We start from the raw sequence: 22,483 nt of genomic DNA, 5'->3' as shown, positions 1-22,483 counted from the left end.
TCTCTCTCTCTCTCTCCCTCTCTCTCTCTCTCTCTCTCTACTGGATCATTCCCAGAAGCAAACATAGTCCAGCATCTCTCATCTTAAAAAAAAATCATTATTTGACCCTCTTCCTATGATCATGCTATCTCCCTAGGATCTATTTCCCTTCACAGCCATGTTTCTCAAGGGAACTGCATACACACATAACCCCACTTCACTGGGGTGGGAGGAAGTGTTCCCTCTAACCTCAGTGAGGATCCTATAACAATCTACACTCCCTCCAGCCCTCTAGGCAATTAGTCGTGTTTTTAAAAATTAATTAATTATTAATATATTTGTTTTTCATGATATACATTATAAATTTTATAATATACGTATCTGTACAGTTTGAATTAACAATTTTAAAAATCTGTGTCCCTATCACCTAGCTTCAATAAGAGATCATTTACTAATGACAAAACTCCTTGTATGACTCTCCCCAGTCACATCTCCTTCACCTCTGTGACAGGTAACTGCTGTCCTGAATTTTTCATTTTTCACTCCTTGCTTTTCTCGTTTTGTAATATATGACTGCATCCACATACTGTTTAATTCAGCATGGTTTTCAGCTTTGTATAAACATATTCTTCTGTGACTTTTTATTTTTTATTTATTTTATTTTATTTTATTTTATTTTTTTTGAGACTGAGTCTGGCTCTGTCGCCCAGGCTGGAGTGCAGTGGCCGGATCTCAGCTCACTGCAAGCTCCGCCTCCCGGGTTTAGGCCATTCTCCTGCCTCAGCCTCCGGAGTAGCTGGGACCACAGGCGCCCGCCACCTCACCCGGCTAGTTTTTTGTATTTTTTAGTAGAGACGGGGTTTCACCGTGTTAGCCAGGATGGTCTCGATCTCCTGACCTTGTGATCCGCCCGTCTCAGCCTCGCAAAGTGCTGGGATTACAGGCTTGAGCCACCGCGCCCGGCTGTGACTTTTTAAAATCAGTATTAGGTCTCCTGAGTCTCATCCATGTGGATACATGTAGCTACAATTCATTCATTTTTAAAATTTCCTTATAGTATTCTGTTGTGTAAATGAGTGGGCTGGGCGCGGTGGCTCATGCCTATGATCCCAGCACTTTGAGAGGCAGAGGCGGGTGGATCACCTGAGGTCAGGAGTTGGAGACCAGCCTGACCAACATGTTGAAACCCCATCTCTACTAAAAATAAAAAAAGTTAGCCAGGCGTGGTGGCAGATGCCTGTAATCCCATCTACTCGGGAGGCTGAGGCAGAGAAATGCTTGAACCCGGGAGGCGGAGGTAGCAGTGAGCCAAGATCGCGCCCTTGCACTCCAGCCTGGGCAGCAAGAGTGAAACTCCATCTCAAAAAAAAAAAAGTATGAGTGTATTTATCCTATACTCTTGTTTCCAGTTTCTTGCTGTTACAAACAGACTCGTAAACATTCTTGTACATGACTCCCAATACACATACATGTTGCTTTAAGGAGCAGTTCTCAAACTTTTTGGTCTCAGGACCCCTTTATATTCTTAAAAAGCATTGCAGACCCCAAAGGGGTTTGATTTATGTGGTTTATATCAATTGATATTTGCTGTATTCGAAATTAAAGCTGAAAAAGTTTAAATACATTAAAATAACAAACCAATTATATTAACACAATATATTTTTATGAAAAATGACTATTTTTCAACACAAAAAGAATTTAGTGAGGAGTGGCATTGTTTTACATTTTTGTAAATCTCTTTATGGCTTAATAGAAGACAGCTGGATTCTCATATCTGCCGCTGCATTCAATCTGTTGTGATATCACATGTCATGTAGCCTCTGGAAAACTCCACTCTACATTCTTGAGAGAATGAGAGTAAAAAAGCAAGTAACATCTTACTATATTATGGTTTTGGTTTTCCCCACTACCCTCCTCCACAGGATCCCCAGATCACACTGTGAGAACTGCTGCTCTGGGGTATATACCTAGAATTGCCAGGTCACAGAGTATGTGCATCATTCAGCTTTACGAAAATGCCCAAGTTTTTCTAGAATGGTTGTATCAATTTACACTCCCACCAATGGTATCCATTCACTCTTCATCCATTCTGGTGTTCACCCCCACCACTCCTCCAAAACCACTATTATCAAGGTCATGAATGATATCAATGTTGCCATAACCAATGGACCCTTTTAAATCCTCAACTTCTCAGCACTCTTGGAACATCCTTGACACACTCCTGGTTATATCCCTGCCTCTTTTTGTTGTTGTTGTTTTTAAGTTTTTTTTTTTTTTTCTTTGAGACGGAGTCTCGCTCTGTCGCCCAGGATGGACTGCAGTGGTGCCATCTCGGCTCACTGCAAGCTCCGCCTCCCGGGTTTACGCCATTCTCCCGCCTCAGCCTCCCGAGTAGCTGGGACTACAGGCGCCCGCCACCTCGCCCGGCTAGTTTTTTGTATTTTTTTTTAGTAGAGACGGGGTTTCACCATGTTAGCCAGGATGGTCTCGATCTCCTGACCTCGTGATCCGCCCATTTCGGCCTCCCAAAGTGCTGGGATTACAGGCTTGAGCCACCGCGCCTGGCCTAAGATTTTTTTGAGACGGAGTCTCGCTCTGTCGCCCAGGCTGGACTGCAGTGGTGCCATCTCGGCTCACTGCAAGCTCCGCCTCCTGCATTCACGCCATTCTCCTGCCTCAGCCTCCTGAGTAGCTAGGACTACAGGCACCCACCACCATGCCCAGCTAATTTTTTGTATTTTTAGTTGAGACAGGGTTTCACCGTGTTAGCCAGGATGGTCTCGATCTCCTGACCTTGTGACCCGCCTGCCTCGGCCTCCCAAAGTGCTAGGATTACAGGCGTGAGCCACCGCTCCCAGAGCTCTTTACTTCTTTTTCAGTCTCTGCCAACTTCTGCTCCTTCACTCAACCTGTAAAGTTGAAGTTCCTCAAAGCTCAGTCATGGATCCTATTCCTTTCTCAGTCTTTACTGTTTCAGGGTGATTTTTTCTACTGTTGGCTTTTACGCCATCTTTATGCTGACAACTCTCACTTATATCTGAAACAGACTTCTCCCCTGGGATGTGTATACCACTATCTACTTGACTTATCCACTTGGATATCTCAAGGGCATGTCCAGCTTAGCATATCCCAAACTGAACTCTTGATCTTCCCCTGAAAATCTGTTCCTCTTTCTGTCTTCTTCATCTCAATGAGTGACTGGCCTACCATCACCGGATCCCTTGGAGTCATCCTTGATTCTCTTTTCCCCCTCCCTCTCCCAAGCCTTCACACCAAGCCTTCTCAATTCTAAATATCTCTCAAATCGGTCTGCCTCTCTCTATCTCCACTGCCACCTCCTTAGTCAGCTCACCATCATCTCTGGCTGCAGTAGGTTCTAATCTTGTCCACCTGCAATTCAATCTAGAGCAACCAAAGTCATCTTCGTAAAATGTTAAATATACCCTGTGAACCTCAAGCTTAAAACCTTTCAATGTGTATTTCAGCATTTTGGGGATGTGAGGTATCTGCAAAAGAGATACTATTTCCTCCGGATCCAGTTCACATATGATACAAACTGAAGCATTTCATGAAACATACTTATCCTTCCTACATGATCCTATGATATACTCTTTTTATTAATTAATTAATTTTGTGTGTGTGTGTATGTGAGACAGAGTAGCCCAGGCTGGAGTGCAGTAGCGCGATCTCGCCTCACTGCAACCTCCGTCTCCTGGGTTCAAGCCATTCTCCTGCCTCAGCCACCCTAGTAGCTGGGATTACAGGCACGCTCCACCACACCCGGCTAATTTTTGTTTTTTTAGTAGACGGGATTTCACCATATTGGTCAGGCTGGCCTCAAACTCCTGACCTCAGGTGATCCACCCACCTCGACCTCCCAAAGTGCTGGGATTACAGGCGTGAGCCACCACGCCCAGCCCATTCTTATATTTTCTATTCTTAAATAGATTTCAGTACCTTCTCCAGTTTGACCCACATTTGAAAGCACTGCTTCAATACCTTTTCATTGCTTGTAGAATAAAACCCATTATTCTTAACGTGGCCTGAAAAGCCCTGCATAATCTAGCTCCTGCCTACCTTTTGGATCTCATATCCCACCCCTCTTGCCTTCCAAACACTGTGCTTTAGCTATATTAGCCTTCTGTAGCTCCTAAATAGGCCATTTATCTTCCCCCCAGGGCCTTCCCACTTGCTGTATCTTTTGCCTGGAGCACTTTTGTCTCTATTCCTCATCTGCCAACTCCCACTCCTTCAGGGGTCAGCTTAAATAGCGGCCCTTGCCTGACCCCTCAGGCTAAATCACTCCCCCTCCACACACTTACCCTTTATTCTCTTTCCTATCACCCTGTTCTGTCCCTTTATAACCTTATCACAATTCGTAATTATGTGTGTTTATGTGTTGTAATTATGTGTTTATTTCACATCCTCTCCAGTACCAGCCAGTGAACTCTGAGGACAGTTTTTTCACCATTATCTTGTTCATGTCTGTCTTATTCACTGCTGCATAGCTAGTGCATCACATGGTGCCTGGCCCATAGTTTGTGTTCAAAAGATATTCGTTGAATGACCTGAGATCTGAAGAACAAATGAAGTGGAATTGGGGAGATGTGGAGAAAGTTTCACTCAGGGAGAACAGCGTATGCAAAAACTTGGAGGCTTGAGAGACTAAGGAATAGTTTAAGAATTTCAGCATGGAGCCGGGCACGGTGGCTCAAGCCTGTAATCCCAGCACTTTGGGAGGCTGAGACGGGCGGATCACAAGGTCAGGAGATCAAGACCATCCTGGCTAACACGGTGAAACCCCGTCTCTACTTTAAAAATACAAAAAACTAGCCGGGCGAGGTGGCGGGCGCCTGTAGTCCCAGCTACTCCGGAGGCTGAGGCAGGAGAATGGCGTGAACCCGGGAGGCGGAGCTTGCAGTGAGCTGAGATCCGGCCACTGCACTCTAGCCTGGGCGACAGAGCCAGACTCAGTCTCAAAAAAAAAAAAAAAAAAAAAAAAGAATTTCAGCATGGAAAGGCTGGCAGGGGCACAGATCATGAAGGGTCCAGCGTAACCTTTCCTGTTAAGGAAGGTGGGTTTCCTTTTGAGCCAGTAGAGACCCTAACTGAAGGGTCCTAAACATGGGAGTGATATAATTTGATTTAACATTTATTTAATTAATTTATATTTATTATTATTATTATTTTCGAGACACGTCTTGCTCTGTCGCCCAGGCTGGAGTGCAGCGGCACCATCTTCGCTCACTACAACCACCGCCTCCCGGGTTCAAGCAATTCTCTGCCTCAGCTTCCTGAGTAGCTGGGATTACAGGCATCCGCCCCCACGCCTGGCTAATTTTTGTATTTTTAGTAGAGGTAGGGTTTCACCATCTTGGCCAGGCTGATCTCGAACTCCTGACCTAAAGTGATCCGCCCACCTCGGCCTCCCAAAGTGCTGGGATTACAGGCGTGAGCCACTGCACCTGGCCTTATTTATGTTTTCAAAAGATATACACTGCCTATAGTGTAGAAAATAGAATCCAGAGAACAAGACTGAAATAGGGAGGCTGTGACAGTATTGCAAGTTAGAAATGGTTCTGGTCTAAATCAGGGTAGTGGCAGCAGAAATGTAGAGATTACATAAATAGATCTGGTAGGAGGTCAAAATGATGGGACTTGGTGACTGAATGGGGGATGTAGGAGAGAAAAGAATTAGGGGTGTAACCCAGGTTTCTGCTCTGACTGGTGTCATTCACTAAGGTAAGACACAAAGAAGGACAAACAGGTTGGAAGGAGGATGCCTTGAGTTGGGAAGAAGCTGAGGTTTTAGGTGTCTCTGGGATATTCAGGTAGAGCTGCCTAATAACCAGTTGAATGCATGGGTCAGGAGAAATATCTGGTTTTGAGGTATCAATTTGGGAGTCATCAGCAAAGATATGATCATTGAAGCCATGGGAGCAAATTAGATAAAGAAAAGAGTGGCCTCTAATCCGAGGCTGCTGTTTGCTCAAGTGGATCACTTGAGGTCGGTAGTTGGAGACCTGCCTGGCCAACATGGCAAAACCCCGTCTCTACTAAAAATACAAAAGTTATTCGGGTGTGGTGGTGCGTGCCTGTAATGCCAGCTACTTGGGAGGCTGAGGCAGGAGGAATAGCTTGAACCCAAGAGGCGGAAGTTGCAGTGAGCCTAGATTGCACCACTGCACTCCAGCCTGGGCGACAGAGCAAGACTCTGTCTCAGAAAGAAAAAAAGAAAAAAAAAAAGCATATATAGAGAGAGGATGAGAGAGCTCAGACCAAAGCCCTAAAGAGCACCAGCATAAAGCTTTGGACAAAGAGAAGCCTGGAAAGTAAAAAAAGAATTACTAAGGAAGCGGAAGAAAAACAAGGAAAGTGCAGTGTCATGGAAGTGGTTTAAGGAGGAGGGAGTGGTCAACAGTGCCAAATGCTATCAAGAAACCAAGTAGGATAACCTCTGAAAAGATTCTATGGGGGCTGGGCGCGGTGGCTCACGCCTGTAATAGGGCGGGCGAATCACAAAGTTAGGAGTTCGAGACAAGCCTGGCCAATATGGTGAAACCTCGTCTCTACTAAAAATACAAAAAATTAGCTGGGCGTAGTGGCGGACGCCTGTAATCCCAGCGACTCGGGAGGCTGAGGCAGGAGAATCGCTTGAACCCAGGAGGCGGAGATTGTAGTGAGCCGAGATCGTGCCACTGCATTCCAGCCTGGGCGACAGAGTGAGACTCTGTCTCAAAAAAAAAAAAAAAAAGAAAAAGAAAAAAAAAGATTCTATGGGATTTAGTGAGATTCTTCATGGCAGACCCTGATGAGAGAGAGCCGTTTCAAGCAAGTAGTGGAGGCAGATTGGAGTGGGTTGAAAGATAAGTAGGAGGTGGGAAAATGAAGACAGTTGGGTGTAGGCAACTCTTTTGAGAAGTTTGTGGAAGAGAAGAGAAGGAGGTGGTTGGAGAGGGAGAATTCTTGGTAATTGTTTATTTGTTTTTAGATGGAACAGGCCTGAGTATGTTTAGATGCTGTTGGGAAGGAGCAAGGACAAATTCCTAGGCTTCGTAGCAAAAAGTCAAGAGCTTCCTCTACGGTGGCTTCTGTTTACTCTCTGCAGTAGGTCAGGTTATTTGCTGAGGGTTACAGAGCAGATGGAGAAGTTGGGGGTTTGAGGGGAAAGGAGGTCTGAAATGGCCACTGTGGAGAACGGGAGGGAGAGCTGACTAGTAGGGTTGTGGGTCAAAACTGAGGGCCTGGTAGAAGCTGGGAACCATGGGTTTATAGTGGCACAAATCTGTGAAGTTGAATAGTTTTCTCCAGCAATGTTTAGCTGCCTGGGCGCAGGCATGGCAAAGGCGGACAGTTGGACTGATTCAAGATTGGGATGTTGCCAGACGGATGCGACAAATCAGGGAACTGAGGGTATTTAAGAAAGTGACTAAGTAAGGGACCATGATATCTGGTCTGAGCACAGTGAAGGAGAATCAGAGACAGGTCCTCTATGAGCTCAGCCCTAGGAACACTCGGGAACATGCGGAAAGGCTTTTGGAAAAGAGAGTGAAAGGCAAGCAGAGGGGAGAAGACCTGAGATGGGATGGAAGGGCAGATATGGGGGAAGGGGGGTTGAGCCCGGAGACTTGCCTGTGGGGAAAGCAGGCTGAGGGGGAATTTTTTAAGGGGCAGGAGGGCCTTGAGAGCGGTAGCAGCGAGAAGTGAGGCGGCCCCGAGCAAGGGGGCGTGGTCAGGCGCAAATCCCGGGCGAGGGGGCGGGGCCCCGGTAACTGGGTCCCAGCGCCGCTGTGGCTGCGGCAGCCTCTGCGAGGCTCCCGCCTCCCCACCCCCTTTCCCAGGGCTCCTTCCCGCCCGCCGCCGCCGAGCCCCAGGCCGAGGCTGGGGAGGACACTGGAGCCCGGCCCAGGCCGTTCTCCTGCCCCAGGGGCTGGAGCATCGTCTGGGACGACTGGCTGAAGGCGAGCCCCGCAGCCTAAGCGCGGCGCACACGCGCGCCCCCGGCCACCGCCGTTCTCTTCCCTCCCCTCTTCTCCCCTCCCCTCTCCTCCGCCCCCGGCCTCGGCTGCGGCGGGAGGAAGAACGCTTTCCAACCAGCCAGGAGAGCCCAGATCTATTCCCATTCGGGGAGAAAGAAGAGACCCCGCACTTGGATCCAACCGACTTCTCGCCCCGGGGCCACGGAAGTGGCTCGCAGTCTACGAGAGAGTCCCCGCCGAGCGTAGCCCTTCAACCCTCGCCCAACCGCAGCCGCATAGACAGCGCTCCCCAGCGGGCCCCCGGCCCCGTCGAGCCCACTCCCCGCACGGGGCCGGGGCCGGGGCCGGCGATGCCTGGCACGGCAGCGGCGGTGGCCGCGGCTGCTGCTGCTACTGCCACCGCTGCCACGGCTGCTGGCCCGGGCCCGGGCTGGGGGCTTGAGTCTCCGCAGTGGGGCTGAGCCCGCAGCCCCGCCCCCCGATCCTGAGGCCGCTGCTCCGCCGGGCGCCGGGCCTCCTCCGCCCGCGCCTCCGCCCCAGGAGCTGGAGCCAAGCGGGGAGCTCGGGCCCCGCGCCCAGGCCCGGACCATGCATGGCCACCGAGCCCCGGGGGGCGCCGGGCCTTCGGAGCCCGAACACCCGGCCGCGAACCCGCCGGGCGCCGCTCCGCCGGCCTGTGCCGACTCGGACCCTGGAGCCTCAGAACCCGGACTGCTGGCGCTCAGGGGCTCAGGTTCGGCTCTTGGCGGCCCACTGGATCCCCAGTTTGTCGGACCCTCGGACACCAGCCTGGGTGCTGCTCCAGGCCACCGGGTCTTGCCCTGCGGTCCCAGTCCACAGCACCACCGGGCCCTACGCTTCTCTTACCACCTGGAGGGCTCGCAGCCTCGGCCTGGTGAGTGAGTGACCGAGAGAGCATGGGAGCCCGGGCCACGGGCCTGGTACTGGAAGCGGGTTCTTGTTCTCGAGTCCTCTAAGCCCCACCTCGGGACAGGCTCCCTTACCTCGACCCTTTGGGTCCCCTCAACCCTCTCCCCCTCCCCACGCCCCTTGGCCTTGTGTCCAGTCCTTTCAACCTCTGTCCCCATCTCCTCTCTCTGTCCCTTGTGCCCCTCAACCACTCCAACCCCCTTCTTGTCTGTCTGCCGAGGCTAATGGGAGAGGGAGCACTCGCGAGAAAAAGAGGGAGGATTGCAAGGCAGCAGCGGATATTTGGTTGGGGAAACCAGGGTTTAGTTTGGAGAACAGAAGAAAAAAAAGGAGTCTTCCATTTGCCAAGCGCCTACATTGTACCAGGCACTGGACTGGGTGCTTTACGTAGATTTTCATTTCAGCTGCAGGAACCCTCATGAAGTAGATACTATTAGTCCCATTTTGTAGGGAAGGAAACTGAAGCTCAGAGAAGTTAAGCTACTTGCCCAAGGTCACACAGCTAGTAGGGAGCCAGGATTTGAACCAGATCTATTTGTGTCCAAAGTCTGTGGTCTTTCTGCTTCCCCAAACTGAGGCTGGAGACCATGAAAGTAATGCCAAGCCTTCTGCTTATGTGATTTTCTCCTGTACTATTCAGCAGCCCTGGAGTATGAGCAGAAAAAAAAAAGAAGGATGGTGGATTGATCCAAGGTTGGGATTTTGCCAGGTGTGTGTGGCGGGAGAGCAAGGGAAGGAAGGAGTAGACGGTGCTGATGAGAGAGAAAGGTGGAAGAGGTGGGCCTTGGGAGTCAGGCTAGAGGAGAAGGTTGGAGGGGCTGATAGGTAGGGAGACAGCAGAAAAGCCAACAGAGGCAGAAGCCAGTTGTAGCAGGAGCTGGAGAGCTGCAGGGCCACGAGGTTGGTTGTGATGTGAAATCAGGATGGTTTCTTGGGTTTGAAAAGGTGGAGCAGCTCTAGGTCAGGCTGAGGCCACAGACCACTGCCTTTGTGCTACACAGGCCTAAGTGTCTGAGGAGCCCAGCAGGACCTCCCCCATATGGGGACATTCTCATATGGGCCTGAGCCCAGGAGCCACAGAAGAAGAGCACAGCACATCTGCCCTGCCTTCCACTGGGACTGAAGGAGTTATTAAGCCTTTGGGGGCTCCCGGGTTCACACCTCAGGTTCCACAGATCTCTGGGACCATGGCCTTGCACCAGGTAGCAGTAGTGAAGTATAAGGCATGGGCAGGATGTACCTTTTGCTGCCGTCATGACCTTGGGCTAGGCATGGAACCTATGGGAGATTTCAGGGGGCTCCTTCCGTGTGGGCTGAAGATAACCAACTGGCAACAGGCCCTTAACGCCCTGGCCTGCATGTTACTTCTGCTGGCTTTCCAAACTCCCCTTGACACTGTGTAAAGTCAGTGCCTTTTTTCAGATGCCAAAACAGGCCACAAGCACTCCCACCCCAGGACTTTGCATTGGCTTTTCCTTCTGGCTGGAAGCTCTTCCCCTAGCCCTCTCTACCTGGCTTGCTCCTCGTCTTGCATGTCTCAGGTCAAATGTCACCTCTTCCAAGAGACCATCCCTGACCACTTTAGGTAGGGCCACTTGTGAGCCTCCATCAGAGACTGTGAGTGTGCTTCCATCCTTGCGCTTAGTACAATCTGAAATTATCTCATTGTATGTGTGTACTCGTTTATTGCCTGTCTTCCTTCACTAGAATGTGAGCTCCATGGGCGCAAGGCGACTATATCTCTTTTGCTCACTGTTGTATCCCCAGCAACTAGCACAGTGCCTAACACACGGTAGTTGCTCAATAAATCCTCATTAAATAAATGCCTAAACAGATACTAAAGAAGCATATAGTAGGCCCCGCAGTAACTACTGCCTAAAAGAAGGACACCAGGCCGGGCGCGGTGGCTCATGCCTGTAATCCCAGCACTTTGGAAGGCCAAGGCGGGTGGATCACGAGGTCAGGAGTTCAAGATCATCCTGGCTAACATGGTGAAACCCCTCTCTACTAAAATACAAAAAAATTAGCCGGGAGTGGTGGTGGACGCCTGTAGTCCCGGCTACTCGGGAGACTGAGGCAGGAGAATGGTGTGAACCCGGGAGGCGGAGCTTGCAGTGAGCCAAAATCGTGCCACTGCACTCCAGCCTGGGAGACAGAGCGAGACTCCGTCTCAAAAAAAAAAAAAAAAAAAAAAAGGACACCAAATTCCTGCCCTCTGGATACTCTTGATCTGAAAGTCAGTAGCTGGGCAATGTCTGGACCCCTAGTCTCTGGCCTCTGTAATCAATACATGGTGATGATTCTGAGTATGCCTTCCCAATCCACCAATTCATTCAAATTACAAATCATAATACCCTTCCTAAACCACTCTCCTCCTCCCCAAAAAGGCAACACAGAGTTCCCAGGATCCTTTTCCCCAACGAAGTCCCTGCCTCTGTAATTGCATAGTGGGTGTCTTTTTTTTTTTTTTTTTAATTCAAGATGGGGATTGCGAATAAGGCAAGTGTCAGGGAAGGACCTGGCCTCCTATTCTAACTAACTCACTTTGTGACCCTGAATGAGTGACTTCCCTTCTCTGAACCTCAGTTTCTTCATCTAGAGAATGCAATGAGGAGTCTATGAGTTAATGGTTGTAAAGCCTGCAGCATGGTATAAATCCTCAGCAACCAGGAGTTTAAAAATAAATAAAATTGAGTTAAAAAATAAGAGAAAAACCTTCTGAAGAAGAGGCGGAGGAATTACTCAGGCCCTGACTAGGTGGGCGCCGGGCCATGTGATTCACTGCAGCATGGGTTGTGAGAGGCCCGCCTCCCCCACTGCCCAGCTGGCCCAGGGGTAGGCACAAGTGACTTGACTTCTCTCTCCACAGGACTCGCCTATAATTGGCCCTAAGAGGGCAGGGTTAGTGGTTGTAGGGTGTGTGTGCACCAGAGAGAGAGAGAGTTTCCTGAACTTCAATTAAAGGGTTGAAACATTCTGGTCCACATGTTAAGATTTCCGTGTGCCTGCTGACTTCCTCCCTAACACTGCTGAGACCTTTATTGAATCACCATCTTCAGGGCTCAGTGGCTCATCCTGGGGGTGGGGGGAGGCTTTTAAAAATAATAATTGTATCTTATCCATGTGAACAGCCTTGAATTGCTTCAAAGTGCTTTCTCTTTTAGTGATCCTGTCTGCTTCTTGGTGGGGAAAGGGACAGTTGTTATTATGCCGATTTTGCAGGTTGATTAAACCGAAGGGTCACTGGGAAAACCCAGTGAAATGCCAGAGAGGGGTTTGAGAGAGTCAGAAAGTGGTTTGCTTGCAGGGGTTTGCAGAGATGGCGGCTCTATTCCTCAGGGTTGAGGCCTAGAATGTCCTTCCAGATGCGGGGATTGTGGGGATATTGGTGTCTGACCCTAGCTAAGTCAAAGGAGTTGTACCTGATGTTAGAGCCGTTTTGTGGGTAATGGGGGAAACTGAGCCAGTTGAGGGGGGCAAGAGGAGGGGCTGACTCTCATTTGGATCCTGAGGCATCTTCAGAGTCTCCAAGAGTAAAAATTGGAGTTAGAAAAGACCCTAGATACTGTCTCATTCTGGGTTTCCCGAACTGAGTGAGCATCAGAATCTCTTGTTGACCTTAAAAAGAAATGTGATTCCACACTCCACCTCAGCGCTCCAGAATCTTGGGGTTGACAACCAAGGAATCTATTTTCAAAAGCTCCTTAGGTGATTGTGATGCACAGCTTAGAGTGGGAACCACTAGTTAAGTCCGTTTTCCAGATGGGGCAGTGGAGGCTCAGAGAGGTGGTGATTTTTTTTAGCCATGGTCCTACAGTGAGTCAGCATCATTAGGGCCAGGAGAATACATCGGCCTACCCCTCTAAGGCCCTTTCCCCCAGGGACCCATGTGGGCTTCTGTTAACTCACTCCTAACCCCAAACGGAGGCACAGGATTAAACACAAAGGGAGAGTCAACCTCTCGCCCTCATACACACAAACACTGGCTGCCTCAGTTTACCCCTTATTCTCAGCTCTCGTGAATGGCTGCCATTTGGCAGTTCAAATTGGAAGGCAGTTGCCATTCTGGGACTCTAGGCAGAGGAAACCCTGGCATCATCAGTGCCCAGTGCAGGGTCTGGCCCTAAGAAAGGGCTCTAGAGGGGTGTCAAGAAAGGGTTGTAGAGCTAGAGAAGAACATGGAGGACAATTCAGGTAAGAGGTTTAGTGGGAGCAAAGGCAGCGAGACATGGGGCACTGGGGAATAGGGCTAGTATTGGGAGGAGTGGAGTGACAAGGCTGAGAAGGAACTTTCTTCTGAGGACGAAGAGAAACCATCAAAGGGTTTATTAACGGGAATGATGTGCTCAGATGGGGGTGTTTGGAAGCTCTCCCTAGCTGCATAGGGAGAATGGATGGAAGGGGTGCAAGAGTGGAAGCAGGGAGACAGGCAGGTGAGTGTTGCAGTCTTCCCAGAGAGAGGTGATAGTAGCTTGGGTTAGAGCGATGGCAGGTAAGGAGGGTAAGATCTGAGAGATATTTAGATGCTAGCATGGACAGGCCTTGGTAGTAGCTTGGATGTAGAGGCTGAGACAGAAGGCAAAGTCCAGATTGCTCCATGTTGTTTTCTGAAACCAACTGCAGTGACCTGGTGGATGTTGGTGGGGCCATCTATATACAAGAGAGGGAGGAGGTTTGAGGGAAGATAGTAAATTGTGTTTGAGACAAGTTGAATTCGAAACGCCTGCGGGTACATGCAGGTGAAGATGGCCAGCAGGCATTTGTGGGTTTGGTTCATTTTTGTTTTTTACTACCCAGGATGATCACTTTTAATATTGTGGTCTGTTTTCTGCTAGATCTTTTTCTACATATTGGTGTGTATTTTACATAATTGAAATCATATTATATGTTCAATTTTATATCATGCTTTTTCATTTAATGTATTTTTCCAACATCATTAAAAACTCTTCATGAACTTTTTTTGAACATTTTAATGACTGCGTAATAATATGCCATTGTATGGATTTACCATAATCTTTTTTTAAACTTTTATTTTAGGTTCAGGGGTACATGTGCAAGTTTGTTATATGGGTAAACTGCATGTCAGGGGGATTTGGTATACAGATTATTTCACCACCCAGGTAATAAGCATAGTACCTGATAGGTAGTTTTTCAGTCCTTACCCTCCTCCCTCCCTCCACCCTCAAATAGGCCCCAGTGTCTGCTTTTTGTTTCTTTGTGTCCATATGTACTCAATGTTTAGCTCCCATTTATAAGTGAGAACATGCGGTATTTGGTTTTCTGTTCCTGCCTTAGTTTGCTAAGGATAATGGCCTCTAACTCCATCTGTGTTCCTACAAAGGACATGATCTCATTCTTTTTTATGGCTGCATAGTATTCCATGGTGTATACATAACACATTTTCTTTATCCAGTCCACTATTGATGGGCATTTGGGTTAATTCCATGTCTTTGCTATTGTGAATAGCACTGTGATGAACATACATATGCATGTGTCTTTATGGTAGAACAATTTATACTCCTTTGAGTATATACTCAATAGTGAGATTACTGAGTTGAATGGTAATTCTGCTTGAGTTATTTGAGAAATCACCAAACTGCTTTCCATAATGACTGAACTAATTTACATTCCCACCAGCATTGTATAAGCATTTCCTTTTCTCTGCAACCTGGCGTGTTATTTTTTGACTTTTTAGTAATAGCCATTCCGACTGGTGTGAAATGGTATCTCATTGCAGTTTTGATTTGCATTTCTCTAATGATTAGTGATGTTGAGCATTTTTTCTTTTCTTTTTTTTTCTCTGTCACCCAGGCTGGAGTGCAGTGGCTCTGTCTCAGCTCACTTCAACCTCCGCCTCCCAGGTTGAAGCAATTCTCCCACCTCAGCCTCCCAAGTAGCAAGATTACAGGTGCTTGGCACCACACCCAGCTAATTTTTGTATTTTTAGTAGAGACGGGGTTTCGCCATGTTGGCTAGGCTGGTCCAGAACTCCTGACCTCAGGTGATCCAACTGCCTCGGCCTCCCAAAGTGCTAGGATTATAGGTGTGAGCCACCACGCCCGGGCGATGTTGAACATTTTTTTCATATGCTTATTGGCCACATGTATGTGTTCTTTTGAAATGTATCTGTTCATGTCCTTTGCCCACTTTTTAATGGGGTTGTTTGTTTATTGCTTGTTGATTTAAGTTCCTTACAGATTCTGGATATTGGACCTTTGTCAGATGCATAGTTTGCAAATATTTTCTCCCATTTCTGTAGGTTGTTTACTCTGTTGATAGCTTCTTTTGCTGTGCAGAAGCTCTTTCATTTAATCAGGTCCCATTTGTCAATTTTTGTTTTTGTTGCAATTGCTTTTAGTGCCTTCATTATGAAATATTTGCCAGGTCCTATATCCAAAATGGTATTTCCTAGGTTGTCTTCCAGGGTTTTTATAGTTTTAGGTTTTACATTTAAGTCTTTAATCCATCTTGAGTTGATTTTAGTATATGGTGTAAGGAAGAGATCTAGTTTCAGTCTTCTGCATGTGGCTAGCCAGTTATCCCAGCACCATTTATTGACCAGGGAGTCCTTTCCCCATTGCTGCTTTTGTCAATTCTGTCAAAGGTTAGATGGTTGTAGGTGTGTGGCCTTATTTCTGGGCTCTCTATTCTGTTCTGTTGGTCTGTGTATCTGTTTTTGTCCAGTACCATGCTGTTTTGGTTACTGTAGCCCTGTAAATATAAAGTCGGTAGTGTGATGCCTCTGGTTTTGTTTGTTGTTGTTGTTGTTGTTGTTGTTTTGTTGTTGCTGTTGAGACAGAGTCTCGCTCTGTCGCCCAGGCAGGAGTGCAGTGGCGCGATCTCAGCTCACTACAAGCTCCGCCTCCCGGGTTCACGCCATTCTCCTGCCTCAGCCTCCGGAGTAGCTGGGACTACAGGTGCCCACCACCACGCCCAGCTAATTTTTTGTATTTTTAGTAGAAATGGGGTTTCACCGTGTTAGCCAGGGTGGTCTCAATCTCCTGACCTCGTGATCCACCTGCCTTGGCCTCCCAAAGTGCTGGGATTACAGGCGTGAGCCACCGCGCCCGGCCTTTTTTTTTTTTTTTTTTCTTTTTTTGTTCTTTTTGAGGCTGAGTCTCACCCCGTAACCCAGGCTGAAGTGCAGTGGCATGATCTCAGCTCACTGCAACCTCCTCCTCCCTGGTCCCAGTTCAAGCAATTCTCCTGCCTCAGCCTCCCAAGTAGCTGGGATTACAGGCATACACCACCACGCCCAGCTAATTTTTGTATTTTTAGTAGAGACAGGATTTCGCCACGTTGGCCAGGCTGGTCTTGAACTCCTGACCTCGTGATCTGCCTGCCTCGGCCTCGCAAAGTGCTGGGGATTACAGGTGTGAGCCACCGTGGGTTTTTTGTTTTGTTTTTGTTTTTAGATGGAGTGTCACTCTGTCACCTAGGCTGGAGTGCAGTGGCATGATCTCAGCTCACTGCAACCTCTGCCTCCGGGACTCAAGTGATTCTCCTGCCTCAGCCTCCTGAGTAGCTGGGATTACAGGTGCCCACCACCATGCCTGGCTAATTTTTGTATTTTTAGTAGAGACGTGGTCTCTCCATGTTGGCCAGACTGGTCTCGAACTCCTGACCTCAGGTAATCCGCCCGCCTCGGCCCCCCAAAGTGCTGGGATTACAAGCTTGAGCCACCATGCCCAACTGGCTTTGTTCTCTTTATTTCGGATTGCCTTGGCTATTTGGACACTTGTTTCTATATTAATTTTTAAATAGTTTTTTAAAATTCTGTGAAGAATGTCATTGGTAGTTTGATAGGAATAGCATTGAATCTGTAAATTGCTTTGGGCAGTATGGCCATTTGAGCGATATTGATTTTTCCAGTCCATGAGCATGGAATGTTTTCCCATTTGTTTGTGTCATCTCGCAAGCAGACGTTTGGATGTAAGATTGGAAAGCTCAGGAAAGAGGCCTGGGCCAGTGATGTTTGGGAGTTTTCACCACCAACGCATACCATGTATAGATCTGGGAGCCAGTCCCATCCTTGAAGACAGACAGTAAGGTTGGCAGGGTGACACTCAGATGAATTATTCAGTACCTGCTGGAACTTTGCCATAGAAATGCCTTTTTTCGGGGGAAAGCAGTTTTTAAAGTATATTTTCATGAAGCTGAGACCCAGCCGTTTTTAAAGCATATTTGAGGGCTGGGCACGGTGGCTCACACCTGTAATCTCAGCTACTCGGGAGGCTGAGGCACGAGAATCACTTGACCCCGGGAGGCAGAGGTTGCAGTGAGCCGAGATCACCCGACTGCACTCCAGCCTGGGTGACAGAGCAAGACTGTGTTTTTTGTTGTTGTTGTTTTCTTTGTTTTGTTTTGTGTTGTGTTGTTTTTGAGACAGAGTCTTGCTCTGTCGCTCAGGCTGGAGTGCAGTGGCAGTCTCATCTCACTGCAACCTCCACCTCCCGGGTCCCCGTTCAAGCAATTCTCCTGCGTCAGCCTCCCCAGTAGCTGTGATTACAGGCACAAGCCACCATGCCCAGCTAATTTTTGTATTTTTAGTAGAGACAGGGTTTCACCATGTTGGCCAGGCTGGTCTTGAACTCCTGACCTTGTGATCCACCCACCTTGGCCTCCCAAAGTGCTGGGATTACAGGCATGAGCCACTGTGCCCGGCCAAGACTATGTCTTAAAAAATAAAATCGACCAGGCACGGTGACTCACGCCAGTAATCCTAGCACTTTGGGAGGCTGAGGCGGGTGGATCACTTGAGGCCAGGAGTTTGAAACCAGCCTGGCCAACATGGCATAATGTTTTCTCTACTAAAAATACAGAAATCAGCCAGGCGTGGTGGCTCACACCTGTAATCCCAGCACTTTAGGAGGCCGAGGTGGGTGGATCACAAGGTCAAGAGGTTGAGACCATCCTGGCCAACATAGTGAAACCCTGTTTCTACTAAAAATACAAAAATTAGCTGGGTGTGTTGGCACGTGCCTGTAGTCCCAGCTACTCGGGAGGCTGAGGCAGGAGACTCACTTTAACCTGGGATGCGGAGGTTGCCGTGAGCCGAGATCGTGCCACTGCACTCCAGCCTGGCGACAGAGTGAGACTCCGTCTCAAAGAAAAAAAAAAATCATCCAGGTATGGTGGCACACGCCTGTAATCCCAGCTACTCAGGAGGCTGAGGCAGGAGAATTGCTTGAACCCAGGAGGCAGAGGTTGCAGTGAGTCAAGATTGTGCCACTGCACTCCAGCCTGGGTGACAGACCGAGACTCTGTCTCACAAAAAATAAAATATAAAATAAAATAAAAACTTGCCGGGCACGATGGCTCACGCATGTAATCCCAGCACTTTGGAAGGCCGAGGTGGGTGGATCATGAGGTCAAGAGATTGAGACCATCCTGGCAACATGGTGAAACCCCGTCTCTACTAAAAATACAAAAATTAGCTGGGCGTGGTGGCACACACCTGTAGTCCCAGCTACTCAGGAGACTGAGGCAGGAGAATTGCTTGAACCTGGGAGGCGGAGGTTGCAGTGAGCCGAGATCTTGCCACTGCACTCCAGCCTGGCGACAGAGCGGGACTCCGTCTCAAAAAAAAAAAAAAGCGTATTTGAGGCCAGGCATGGTGCCTCACACCTGTAATCCCACCACTTTCGGAGGCCAATGGGGCAGGATTGCTTGAGGGCAGGAGTTCATGACCAGCCTGAGCTACATAGTGAGACCCCATCTCTACAAAAAATGTTTTTAAATTAGCAGGGCATGGTGGTGTATGCCTGTAGTCACAGCTACTCGAGAGGCTGAGGTGGAAGGATCACTTGTGCCCAGGAGTTTGAGGCTGTAGTGGAGTATGATTGTGCCACTGCACTCCAGACTGGGTGACAAAGTGAGACTCTGTCTCAAAAAATAATAAGCATATTTGCATGAAACTGAGACCCATTTCATGTACCCAGGGTAGCTGGCTATTGCAAAGTATTGAGGGAGGAATACTTCTGAAAAGCAAATCAAACATGGGTAAAGTAAATTTGTGTGGTTTCCCTCGGTGTTCTCTCTGTTGTGGGCATCCTGAGAGGGCAGTGAGGGGGTTTGCTTATGGAAAGGAGAAGAGAGGGCTTGGGACAGGAGGAGGTAGTGGGGTCTGCCGGCGAGTTTTGGAGAGCAGTAGTTTGAGATTCCAAGGGAGAGTCTGGGGAAATAACCAGATTTGGTTCCTAGTCCACTAGGGCCTTCCAAACAAACACAACAAAATGTAAAGACTCTGGGTAGCTGGGAAAAGGACTTCTCCAGACAAGACTAAAAGAATAGAAGCTTCCAAATTGCAGATGGTTGGCACTCCGCTCTTGGCCGTTTCAGGCCCCTCTGTCCCTGGGGGAGGGCCCAGGTGAGGCTGCCTGCTTCCTCAAGGGAGAGTGGAGTGGCAGCTAACAATGCCCCAGACAAACCCAAGCCATGGCCTTCTGGGGGCCAGTTAGCTAAATGCCTTAGGCAGATGTGGAGCTGGCCAGACGCTGGCTGGGTGGGGCTAGGACCTGTCTGGAATGAGGGCAGGAAATGCAGTCTGCCATTGGCTAGCACCACAGAGTTCAGTTCCCTCATCTGGAGAGAGCAAACATCTTTGGAGCAATGAGTCCAGCCTCTCTGGGCTCTGGTGCCCAGTTCCTTGGACCTGGAAGGTGTGACACCTCCAAACAGTGTCTGAAAGCACACACAGCTCCAGAGACAAGGCTGCAGGGCAGTAGCCGAGGGAGCCTCAGCACTCCTGGCTCTGCTATTGGTTCACCGTTCCTCCAGGCCTCCCTTCCCCTCTCAGGGTCTTAGTTTCCCTATTTGTAATATCCCAGACCTGGTCATTGTGGTATCAGTAAATAATACTTGGTGAGCAAACAGGTGACAGGGGAAGGGAAAGTGAACGAGGGGAGCAAGGGGGGCATTTCTTTCTTTAACATGTACCTGTTGAGTGCCTACTATGTGCTAGGCCCTGTGCTAGGTGCCAGGTAGGCAACAAGACAGTCACTATCCCTGTCCTGGTGGAGCTGATATCTAGCAGGAAAAGACACACTACAAGCAATTCCAAGTGCAGATGCTGCAAGAACACATGAGGATGGGGGGAGTGGGCGGACAGGGCAAAGAAGATAAATTTGAGTTGAGACCTGAAGGATAAATAGGAGTCCAGAGGTAGGGAGAAGCAGACTAGCAGTTCGGGTCATGGGAACAACACGTGCCAAAGCCCTAGGCGGAAGAGAGCACTTTCGAGGAACAGACAAACGGCCATTGTGGCTGGAGCGTGGGGCGTTGGGCGGGGAAATGTTCCTGAGCTAGGCCTTCCTTGTCCCAGTGCTCAGGAGTTTCACCCCCGAAGGCAAAGGGAGCCCTTCACAAGGCTGAAGGGATTGCAGGGGACTGTGTTTTCCAAAAGCTGGCAGTGGTGTAGAGAATGCCTCGTAGAGGCCCGGAAGATGGGAGGGAAACCAGTTAGGGGGCTGGATGGGGAATGAAGCATAGGGATTTTAGAGCAACTGAGGACAGTGCATCTAAAGGACTCGGGGCCTGGCTGGACATGTGGGTTGAGGAAGAGGGAGAAGCCTAGGACTTGGGCAGCTGGGCGGATGGAGTTGTCCTTCCTGCGATGGGGAAGGCAGGAGGAGAAGCAGACCAGGGCTGGGGTAGGAGTGTCGTTCGCAATGTGCTGAGGCTGAGGAGCCTGAAGACAGGACATCTAGGTGACAGCACCCAGTTGGCATCAGACATGCCTATCTGGGTCCCAGAGTAAGGGCAGGTGGGTGAGGGGCACAATTATGTAGCTGAGACTAAGAGGGAAGAGCCCTCCTTGGCGCTTCCCCATGGCCCCTGCAGGGAAAGGGTTAAATCGCGGAGGGAAGACGCCTGTGGAAAGCGGGAAAGGCGGGACTGGTAGGGCTGGCCTCTGGGAGCTGCAGCTGGCATAGAAGCCCTTCCGGCCCGCCGGGGGCCTGCTAGGCCTGGGCCGCCACCGCCCACACCACTGCCTTTGCCTTCGCCTTTGCCTTCCCTGCTTCCCCTCCGGCTCCTTCCCTGCTCCCCTAGGCCGGGGCCCCCCTACCTAATGCATTCCAGGTGTAGACACCGCACGGGTGCGGGAGGGGCAGGGAAGGCTGGGGTCGCTTTCACCGCATCTCTTAGGGAGCATCTCCCAGGCTCGCTGACTGCTTCTCTGTCTGGAGAATTCCCTCAGGGATCTCTGTTTGGGCCTCCCTGTCTCTGGCAGGGGCCGGCAGCAGAGAGAGCCCCCCACACCCAGGTCTGCCACTTTCTGAAGTGTCATGTGACCTTGGGCAAGTCACCTCACCCCTCTGAGCCTCGGTTTTCTCAACTGGAAAATGGGGTTGTCATTCCCACCTTCTCGTGTTGTTGTAAGGATTCAATGCCACAGATCCATCCCACAGCCCTTGGCATGGCACATTGTCACCACGTTCAACAGATGGCCCTGGCCTGCCCTTTTTGTCCCTGCCCCTCTGCCTGGGCCTGTATCCCTCGCTGACTGCCATGCCCTGTGTGGACCTTTCTGTCTTTTGTCTCTCTTCTGACTTGTCCCTTTTGTCCATCTCCCTCTATGTCCATCTCTGGGTCTCTGTGGTTTTCCTGTCCTCTCCCTCCTTATGTTTGTCCCAGTGTCTTTCTCTTATCATCTGTCTTTTCCCCTCATGATCCGTCTGTGTCTCCAACTCTCAGATTTGGTCAGGCCTCTGGTGAATGGGAAGGGAGATGGGTGGGTGTTGGGGTCCCTGGGGTTGAGGCAAGGGTCAGAGGGACCATCCCCCTAGCGGCTTTGCCTCACGGGAAGGGGAATCTCAGCCAGCGTGGCAGCCCCAGCATCGGGTAATTACTGCTCCCAGTGCTCCCAGCTGCAGCTCCACTCCCTTCCCTTCCTGTCCTCTGAAGTCCCCAGCTCCTCCCGGGGAGAGGGGCCGGGGGGGAGGAGTGGGGGGTGGAGCTACCGCCCCCTATCCTCTGGCCTCTAGTCTAGAGAAGCAGGGAGGAGGTGGCTGGGCCCTCACAGTAATCAAGCAACTGGAAGAGGGATGGGCTGCTTATGCTCTCATGTGGCTGCTTGGTTTCTGTGTGTGTGTGTGTGCGCGCGCGCGCGCGCGTGCATGTGCCTGGCCTTCTTTGTCCCCGTGGATCTATTTTGTGTGTGTGTCTTAATGTTCTTGTTTCTGTATGGCCATCTGTGTGTTTGTATATAGATCCATGTGTGTCTCTGGGTCTGTATGTGTTACGTGCTCCTCTGTGCCTGGTTGTACGTCACCTTGGCACTAAGCATATGGGAGTTTCTAGATGTTTCTGCATGTGGGTCTCCTTAGATCTTGTGGATGTGTCTGTCTGTTTCTATACCTGTGTCTGTTCCCGTGCCTGCGTCTGTCTCTGCATGCCCCCTATAGGTGTATGGTGGTGGTTGTGGTGTAGGGAAGGGGGTGTCTGCTTGCTTTTATCTTTTGGCCTTTCCTAATCCTTCTTCCTGCTGTGGAGCCTTCTTGCAAACCCAGGACATTACGTGCTCCAAATATATGCTTCACTCCTACCTCCCCACCCAGTATCCACACTTTTGCCCACTCTTCTTCCCTTGTCTG

At 49.6% G+C, this 22,483-nt stretch overlaps 3 protein-coding genes across 3 annotated transcripts in view; 1 reads left to right on the top strand and 2 right to left on the bottom strand.

Annotated features, from left to right (window-relative positions):
• GNL3L (G protein nucleolar 3 like) overlaps positions 1–22,483 on the bottom strand; it is a 517,777-nt gene that overhangs the window by 68,293 nt on the left and 427,001 nt on the right. The gene's annotated exons all lie outside the window — the stretch shown is intronic.
• MAGED2 (MAGE family member D2) overlaps positions 1–22,483 on the bottom strand; it is a 645,534-nt gene that overhangs the window by 323,086 nt on the left and 299,965 nt on the right. The gene's annotated exons all lie outside the window — the stretch shown is intronic.
• FGD1 (FYVE, RhoGEF and PH domain containing 1) overlaps positions 8,398–22,483 on the top strand; it is a 50,209-nt gene continuing 36,123 nt past the window's right edge. The window contains exon 1 of the mRNA XM_050776866.1: positions 8,398–8,853. Within this exon, the coding sequence (XP_050632823.1) occupies positions 8,547–8,853 (307 nt within the window). The 5' untranslated portion in view covers positions 8,398–8,546. The remainder of the gene's footprint in view (positions 8,854–22,483) is intronic.

The sequence above is a fragment of the Macaca thibetana genome, chromosome X (assembly GCF_024542745.1).
Source record: "Macaca thibetana thibetana isolate TM-01 chromosome X, ASM2454274v1, whole genome shotgun sequence".
NCBI lineage: Eukaryota > Metazoa > Chordata > Mammalia > Primates > Cercopithecidae > Macaca > Macaca thibetana.
Note: the sequence above shows the minus strand (reverse complement) of the source record. Positions and strands in the feature narration are given on the sequence as shown.